This window comes from Phoenix dactylifera, chromosome 14 (assembly GCF_051530095.1).
Source record: "Phoenix dactylifera cultivar Ajwa chromosome 14, Ajwa_hap1_PhDact_Kaust_v1.1, whole genome shotgun sequence".
Classification (NCBI taxonomy): domain Eukaryota; kingdom Viridiplantae; phylum Streptophyta; class Magnoliopsida; order Arecales; family Arecaceae; genus Phoenix; species Phoenix dactylifera.
In genome coordinates this window covers 26,126,715-26,136,322 of record NC_143203.1, presented here as the reverse complement: position 1 = coordinate 26,136,322, position 9,608 = coordinate 26,126,715, and the positions used below count along the sequence as shown (strand labels likewise).

Genomic DNA, 9,608 nt, shown 5'->3' with positions numbered 1-9,608 from the left:
GCTTGTCAGGGCATGAGAATTGATTTGTGAATGCTTTTGAACTTTTCGTCGGATTACCATGATCAGAAATTTGCTGTTAAACCTTGTAGCTGATCTCATGTATGAGCTTTACTTCTATATCCCACTGTCCAATTCAGAAAGTCCGCCATATTTCTGTTCATCCTCTCCAATTCAGAAAGCCTGCCACCTTTTTAGGTAAATGTGAATCTATCAATTGAAGGAGCATAACTTGACCACTGGAATTATTTCTTCTTTGCTATCTGAAATTCTTTTGAATGTAAAAGATGGATTGCCAGTGGAAAAATGGAAAGGCTAGGAACTTTTGATCCCACATGATGTCTCAATTCTCTGCTTCATGCGGGAGGTCACGGGTATCGGAACGTTACAGGATGCATATGATGTGAAGTAGCTTGTGTGGAATCACACGAGGATGGAGAAGAAAAATGGAATTATTGCTTTATTTATGCTCAGCCCATGTGTTTTATGGCCACCATTATTCTGAGGACTGAAAGGGGAAAAAGAATGAAAAAAATCCAAGATTGATAACCATAGCTGATTCTATTTGAAGGGTACCTTCAAAGAATTATTGTTAAAAGAATTGTTTACCAGAAGAGTTCAGTTATGGCCTATGGGTCAGAATGAGCAAACTTGGCAAGCTAAAAGCATAAGCAACCAAGTGCCAGAAATGATTGTGGTAATCAAACATCTGTTCCAAAAGCGTAAGCAATGAACACACTACTGTAGGGAATGGAGATTGTATGGACCTTCTTAGTCAGATCTCATCAAAGATAAGGAGATTGCATCAGCACCACAGACAGGCTCACAGGGAAGCCAATGAAATAGATTCTTAAAGTTCTTCCAGATGCTCCAGTTTGAACCTGAGCACTGGCAGCAACCTGATACCAAAGCAAAAGAAGTTTTTCTCAGAATCTAATGCACATAAATGGGAAACCTGCAGATCAAACACTTTGTAAAACCATTCACGATCCTTAAAAGAACGATAAGCAAGTACTTGGGACAAGTCTCAATGAATACCTTGGAGCTGCGAGGAGGGATAGAAGCAAACCTGAAATTCGGTCCTTGATTCCACCATCTAGGTTGCCTCCGCAGACAGATGATGCCGCTGTCTGCCCGAAACCGAGTGGCTTCTCGACGGCAGCGGCATCGAGATCCTGCGAAGGAAACCTTATGGTGACGACTCATTTCTCCCTTCGGGCGAGATGCTAAAGGCAACGTTTCTGAAGCCTCTGACTCGCAGTTTATATATATATATATATATATATATATATGTATTTTTTTTTTCCGAAGGATAGGAATCTCTTGGTACGTACCACCAACGTTACAGAATACAGATGGAAGCAATGCCTTGTGGTCCGGACGGCAAACACCATACCTTCGTGCTCTGTGTTTTCGCTTTCAGCAATTATTTTTATTGCAGTGTGACGACATCCTGAGATAATGGCCCTTATGTCAGCTAAAACTCTGATATTAGCATTAGCATCAAACAGCGCTAATGTAGATGGCTTGGCTTAGCTTAATGCCGCCCGTCTCAAAGACAGAACGGCCGATGCTCCCATAGTCCAAGGAGGAAACTCCAATGACTATAATTCCATGCGACTTTAAGTCTCTTTTCTTTGTTTTTGCCTCTTGTCACTCGGTGGGAGCGATGTTGCCGGGCATTTGTTTGTTTGTTTCCCGGGATTCCGGGACGTTAGATCACGCGAGAAAACTGAGGTCTGCATATATTTGCTAGCTGCTAAAGCTAGTGAGGGATAATAAATTCAGGTTAGTACTCGAAGACTACATGCAGGGTGGCTTCTTTTGGTGGATTCCTGCGGCCCCTCAAATCTTGTCAAGTGACATGGCCTGATGGCCTGCATTGTTGGCCAACAGGTTCTTGATACGTGAGCACAGGTGATGGCGTCTGCCGTTGAATTTGTTATCATGTACTTTGATCTTTTGAATTTCTTTGTCATGCTGCCCGTGGCAATTAATCCGTGATTCAATTTGACTGACTAATTCAGACCCGGTCCGAGTTATTTTGAAGGATCTATGAAAATCTGAATTTACTAAATTTAGATCCGATCCGATCTGACTCGACCTATTTAAAATTTAGATAATTTTAGATTTTCAATCTTATGACTCAAGCCGAATCTATAAAATTATTTGGATCTGCGGGCTGCAAACATAAGTTCTGAAACTATGGATGGATTGATCCGAATCGGATTCCGATCCGGATTTGAACTGGACACAAATTTTTTGGATTAGGTCCGCATTATACATAGACTCAATCCGACCCAAATGATCCATTGGATCAAAAATTGCGACGGTATACCTGACCCGACTCGATTCGGGTCTAGGTCCAAAATTAGGATCCGAACCAAAAATCGAATTAGATCGGAATCACTCATGATCCAACCCGATCCGACTATTTGCACCCCTATGAACAGCTGGTGAAAGATGAAACCTGGCTTGCATGAAATCCGTTTGGCTTTCGAGCAGCACAAAATATAAAATAAGCAGGCTTAGGCCGTGCCAACTAGTTGGTTCAATTAGTTCAGTGGCTTGTTTTCTAAAAGAGGTTGAAGCAATGATAGGGCCGGGATTCCTTGGTTTTATCATGCACTGAGTGCAGGAATAAGATTGTCACATAGTAGCGTAATGGAGTGTAATGATTGGATCCTGAGGATGGACCAAGTGGATAGAATAAGAATGGCCGCATTATATCAGTTTGATCATCACCATAAGCTTCTGTCCGTCCTTGTCAGTTATATATTCAACTTCCGGATGCTGATCAACGGCAGCCACAAACATAGGGGCGTAAGCATGTTCGATCTCTGCCGCTAATTTTGAATATTGTTAGCCGCATGTTTTGCATGCAAGAAACAGTATGAATCATATATTGTGATGCTCCATACAACTAATAATGTTTGTATTGTTCATTAAACTTAATTATATTCAAATATTAATGAGACGTTCATCTCGTTTTCACCTTCCCTGTTCGAATATCAGAGCAAGGTTAAGATCAAATTTATTTGTGTCAAAAGTAAGAGATTTTAATAAGCTTATCTGAAATGTTAAAAAAAAATTGAATCATGGGGACGAAGAGAGCGATAGCCAAGTATTACACAAGTGTTATGCAAAAAATAACTTCATGCTCATAAATTTGACTCGAATCCTGATTTCTCTATCACTAAAAACCATATTTGTTTTTTATTCTTATTACTTTTCTCTTGATTCGGCGTTATTATTTTTCTTATTGTGTTTCGAAAAAATCTAACGGTCTTTAGTAAGGATGAATTGCATATAATAAATATTAGTATTAATATAAATAATTATATTATAAATTAATTAAAAATAAAGTGTTCATATTTATTTCTTTCATGTCATTTATTGATATTTTTCCTTGGCAAAATTACACGTGTCTGCCGAGTACCTTGCAAATTGCAATGCCGATTCCAAATTTCTGCTTCAAATGGTCCATACATAGCAACTCGATTGACATATCTCGCAAGAAAGGGAAGGCCATTGGACGGTCTAGATCGAAGGATCAGCTCATCAAGATTCCATCTCCAGCTTTCCTCTCTGAAGTCTCGACCCATCCTTCCTCTCTTCCCCGGGCGGACGAAGGAAAACGAAGAACCCCCACCGCCACCCTCCAATACGATGGCCGCCGGCTCTCTAAAACCATTCTCCATTCGCCCACCCTCGTTCTCCGCCTCCTTCGTTTCCTCCTCCCCTTCGACGAGAACTCCAAGTCCACCCCCTCTTCGATCTCGTGCGGCCCCCGCGACCACCGAGGGCCGCTGCTCCGAGACCGGACCCTCAGCCCCCAGGAGGTCGAACAGGTCGTCTCCACGGTCGTCGCCCGCCTCCTCAGGCCGGACCTCGTCGTGGCCCTCGCCTAACTTCGGCGGCAGGGCGAGTGGCACCTCGCCGGCAAGGTGTTCGTCGCTGCGGGCAAGGAGTTCTCGTCCAATTCCGACGAGCCCCTCTACGCCGAGATGGCCGCGGAGATGACGAGAAATGGGATGAGGGAAGATATCGGGCTCGTGGTGTCCGATCTGCTGGCGGAGCGGGAGAAGAAGGGAAGTGGGTTCTCGACGGAGGTTTTAAGAGGGTTGGCTCCGGTTGTGGAGGCTTTGATCCCCTGGGTATGGGTGGGGGCGGGAGATGCATAAAGATATGAAGAGAATAAATTGTGTTCGTGATGGCTTGTTTGAGGATTTGATTAGAGGATTGAGGGGACTGGGGGAAGGGGAGATTTGGTTCGAGGAGAGAGCTGCTTGGTTTGTGGAGTGAGCTGCTACGTGTTTGATGAAGTGCTCGACTAAAGGGAACAGGTTAGTTGCGTTTATAGGTCATGTCTATTCTTCGTGCCCATTAAAATTGATTCCTTTGAAGATGAATTTTAGATGATTTTGACTTGATGCCTTTATTAGAGTACTTTCTATTAGGTAGGGCATTTCTTTTAGAATTACTAGTGGTTCTTTTAAAGTATCAGTACAATTCGCATGATAACTGTAACACTAGAAGGTACTTATGAAATTTATTGAGTTGTTTAACATTATTGCTGTATAAACTGCTAAAGCGGATTGAAAAGGATGAACTACCAAAAAAGAAACAAAATAATTAAATCAGACACTGAAAAATAAACCTGATTTATCTGATGGGCTATGCCAATATGGATGTCTGACGTCTGAAGTGTTGGAATATGATGGGGCTTTGTTGCTGCAGTGTTGAATTTTGAGAAGATTCATAATTGTGATTGTGTACATGTATCCTTGCTTGCTTGAGTGGGAAGAGGTGTGATCATGCTTCATTGGATTTTTTTTGTTTCTTGGCCTAATTATTTGTTTCTCTAAGTTATACACACACACACACACATTGTGTTTAGTCCCACATTGGTTGTGCACTAGAGAGATTTTGGATGCTTATGCAGAGCCAAGGAATCCAAATAATTTTTACCTAGCTTTTTTGAGTGAGATTCTAGATTATTACAAAGGATATCAGAACTTACCGGTCCACAATTCATGCTAACCAGGGGACATTGCAATATGGCCTTTTTAGAGCAGGCCATGAGCTGATCGTGGTGTTTGTGATTGTGTTTGATATTAGATCAATTGTGTATTGCATGTACGCAAGCACAATCATGAATCTTCTCCCATTCCAACACTTTGATAATGAAGCCTAGGCAACACTTTAGTTCTAGATTAGTTATATGCACTTCTTTTTTGAGAGAGAGAGAGAAAGGGGGCCCACCTGGTATTATACTTATCTAGGTCCAAATAATTGAAGAAATGCATCACTATAGGCTCAAATATGGAACCTCCTCTTGTAAGGTGGAGGGTTGTGACTGCTGGGACAATGCCCACAAGAATCCAAAAATTTGACTTAGTCATTTCATATCTTGATTTCCTTCAACTATGATTGCTGATTTTGGCGGTGTACGATCTTTCTAGTTATGCTATTTAAGCCAACATAGTTAGTGCAGGTGCAATGGCTCTGCTAGCTTCTATATCTACGTTGGTGGTGTCATCATGTCTCGTCCTTTGGAGAATTGGGGGTCATTATCGTTGTTGTCTTGCAACGTTCTCCACCCAACTCATTAATAATTGTGACTACTAGCTTAATTAATGTGTTTCACGCAATGCATATTTTGCCTTTATGGAATTGCAAGGCAACTAGCTTTTCTTGTAAATTTTGACTATCTAGATTTGCAACTCTATTTTGTCTCTTTGTTTGACTATCTAGAAAGAAAGGTCGGGATTGGATTCTTGCCATAGAAAAGTTGCATGCATTAGCTGTCCTTCACAAAGGCCAGAAGCCATTCATTTTATGAAAACAAAGTAGGAAAACTACGGCATCAAAGCTTACATGCTAACGCACGCCTATAGTTTTGAAGCTTATCTTGACTGCGACATCTTTTTTGGTTAGCAAGCTTCTCGCTCTTCAAAAGATCATACAGATTTGTCATGGTTTTGAATATTTACAAATAAATATGTCCTTTAAAGACCTTCCTTCTTTGGAAATTACAATGGTGAGCTCCTGATTGCACATTGAAAGAATTACCAACAAAATTGGGCCTATGAGCCTTAATGAAGAGAAAGTAATATATAGGGGAACAAGACTAATATACCTTCTATATTATGAAGCAAATTCCTAGCAATGAACCCACCTTTATAATGTCATCTTTGAAAATATTTACCTCTTTATGCAATGAACCCACCTTGTCTTTGCAAACTCTCTCTTTCTCTCCCTCTCACATCTATTTATGGACTCTGAAATTCAGCAATCTAAAGCTGGACTCATCTATCATTGACATAAATTTTGTTGAGATTTTGATTATCGACCTTGCTCGTCACATGCATCATACATGCTGAGTGCTAGTCATGTTTAACATTTTTAGATCTTTTTCATCATCAAACATGAATTTCTTGGAATTTATGATCTAGAATGGAATGGTTAAAATGGGTGATCAGAGTAGCTCTTATTCATAGGATGGCTGCTACTATAGGTTGTATGAGAGAACTAAATAACATTTCAACCCAAAAGGAAGAAGATAGACTGAGAATGCAACTAACTTGCACTTTTGTTCTTCCGCTAGAACATTTTTATTGTTCTTATCTAAAAATATTTAATGTTCTTTACCAACTTGTTGAGAAGCTTATGTTGTGAATGCTCTTTATATATCATTGGCCATGGCACATATAAAGAAAACAGCATGAGAAGAAATTCTGATTAATCCTCCTTGTCATGTAGGGTACTCTTGCACCTTTGCATTTCATAATATTATTTGCATTCTTTTCTCTAATTTTTTAAAAGTTGTCTTGTCCATTGTTCCACACAGACAACTATGTGGCATCAGATTTTTTTTTTGCCTACATTTACAATTGGTGAAGATGGATACTTTGCCCTCCGATAGTTGCCTCCTAAGTGCTTGTGTCCACCCTTCTCTTGCGTCTGACGAGGCAGGATCTTCTTTTCCATCTTTTAGGTGGAGGTGATATCCTAACAACCCCACCACCATGACCAACCAAAAGGAGCCCCATACAGAGTAAGCTTTAGAATTGTTTACTTGCAAAATATTGGCCCTAATTTGGGAGGACGATCATGAAGATCTTTGATGTGTAGACCAAAAGTCAGCTAATCCTTTTTTTTTTTTTCCTTTGATTCTTTTGATGGCACGGATGCTGCTATTCCTATTCGGTTACGGTAGGTTTGCTGGGCTCTTTCTTTTCTTTCTAGCACTTATCGTGATTTGTTGTCGTCCAAAACTTTCAAGTTTGAGGGCTAATCCGATAAGGTACTTGCTGTCAAGGCCAACCAGAAAGTACCGCTCGGCCATGAGGTCATTCTTGACAACCCAATAAAAAAATAGAAAAACTAGGAGAGAGGATGTTACCCTGCAACTATGCTTGAAAAATTCATGCAAAAATTCAGGATATTATTTGGATCTATGGTAATAGATTTTTTGTTTCCCCAATATTACTCATGGACCAAGGAAGCAAATTTTCTAGCCCAGAATCTGAGCTGCTTCTTCATGCCTGCTCCATCACGAGATTTTGGTAGCATCCCGAGACTGAGTACTGGGGAATCAGGTCTGCTGATGAACCAGGCCTCACACAGATATGGCCTTTTCAGCTGTTCCTCATTAGTGCACTTTCTTCACTTCAATCCTTTTGCTTCTCTCCCTCATCCTTCGTAGCCCTGGTATTGTGCTCATTATCTTTGCGTCCAATGCCTCCTCGTGGAATACAAAGCCTAGATCCATGAAACCCTTCAGGTCATAACGTTCAAGATCAGATAAACTCTTGTAGCTCCTCATCTTCCATGGTTCTTTTCTCCTACTGCGAGTATCGGGCTAGGCATGCAAACTCGTGCTTGGGGATGAAGGACATGAGCTGACCATGCTTTTAGGTGGTGTTTGCAAGCGGAGTATAGGCTGGCCAATGACAAGATTCAACCATGCTGGTCTCTTCTTATAAGCATCCTGCAGGTTATCATTCTCAGAGGACTAAATTTAGAAGATTTAGCTAACACGAGTAAAAACTGATAACCTAAAGTCTTATACAGAAACAGAGACAGCAAAAAATTAGGCAAAGAATGATGATTGTCCCCAGTTCTGGGATCATATATAATTTTGTTGTTACCTTCCATAATCTGCCTTCCGAAACTAATGATGAGCAGGATTGTGATGGCAGGTTTAGAGGGGTTCGGGAACCAGACCCCGTCCATGGCATCCAAGAGGCAAGATGAGGTGTTGTCGGCCATGCGAGCATATTTGCCACTGCCGCCCTTGTGATTGTACTCCAGGAGTAGCAAGGGGGAGCGTTTGAAAAGATTTTCGGGTGAGAATAAAGGATGGGACTTCGGCGTCCATGCGGTCATGGTCAATGGGCCTGGACGAAATGTGACTTAATGGGCCTTCGTCTGGGCCGGTTCTCTTTTCCGTGTCGGTCAAGTTTCACGTCCTAATTTGCTTCGAGCGTTTTGTAGTCCAAATCTAGGATGGATACGAGAGATATCCTGCGTTTCTTATCCCCCACTACAGTCGTGTCGATGCGAAGAAATGCAGCTTGGAGGGGGTATGCGGTATACCCTATCATTGTCGATGCACTGGAAATCTTGGTATCGGTGATGATCTATCACAGCTTTCCTGAGTAACTCTCCAGGTATTATGTATCAAAAAAAGGGGGAAAAATAACATATCCAGCGCACGAATAAGAAATCTAATTAGCTCAGAATTACAATCTTATTAATCAACAGTAAACAATTCGCCCCTGTATAACAATCATGAGTGTCCTAATTGGGGTTAGATATCCAATAATAATTGCATACAACTCCGTCCAAGAACCATATTTTCGGCAAGCATTTTGGTGTGGTGCAGGATGTTCGATCTTCATACATAATGGTGCTTCGAATAAAAAGGTTTCAGAGGGGAGCACAGGAAAGAAATATTACACAAGAAATCCCAGGAGCACAATTTGCAAATGGTTAGCAATGATTAGTTCATACAATCTTAAAGCAAAGTTGTAAAGGAAGGGGTGGTCCAGAGCAGCTAAAATCTCCAGGTCTTTCTTCAGTTGCTAGGTGTATGATGGTCACAATCCACCTAAGTAAAGAGATCGATGGCCAGTGACAAGTCGACTGCATTCTCCAATAACTTAAGCCCACCTTACAATTTCGAGTAAATTAGATCTCATAGTAAACGTTTTTTCTGATCAGCCTCTGTTTCACAATGAAAAAGGAAAATCTGAAGGTTCTTAGCTTTAACAGAGAATCAACCTTGAGAATTAATGACATTAAAATCTTATTCTCCTAGAGCGGAAATTCCCTGCTTGAGCCTCTCCTTCTTCATCTTCTTTTTGGAAACAGGTTTCTTCTTATTTGGTGGAAGGGTCTTCTGTGCATACATGTACAGAGCATAGTTATCAACAAGGAAAAGCAGCACTAGTACCCCGACTACAAGCAGAACGATCGATCCTGGGTTTAATCATTTTGCCCCCTCATCTTCCTTGTTGATCATAACATGTCCCCCCTCATCCATGATAACGTTTCCCTGTATATTGCAAAGATGGTCATCTAGTCACAAGAAAAGGAAGTAT

At 41.1% G+C, this 9,608-nt stretch overlaps 1 protein-coding gene and 1 long non-coding RNA gene across 2 annotated transcripts; one reads left to right on the top strand and one right to left on the bottom strand.

The window, feature by feature from the left end:
• Positions 1 to 1,387: 1,387 nt before the first annotated feature.
• On the top strand, positions 1,388 to 7,386 carry LOC149751407 (uncharacterized). The gene is made up of 2 exons (XR_016398289.1): positions 1,388 to 4,343; positions 5,495 to 7,386. It is a non-coding gene; the product is annotated as an uncharacterized LOC149751407 (long non-coding RNA).
• A 1,772-nt stretch (positions 7,387 to 9,158) lies between these two features.
• LOC103718141 (DNA-binding protein S1FA) lies at positions 9,159 to 9,608 on the bottom strand. The gene is given in 1 exon segment (XM_088710251.1): positions 9,159 to 9,608. A coding segment is annotated over 1 exon segment (237 nt). The 5' UTR covers positions 9,551 to 9,608; the 3' UTR covers positions 9,159 to 9,313.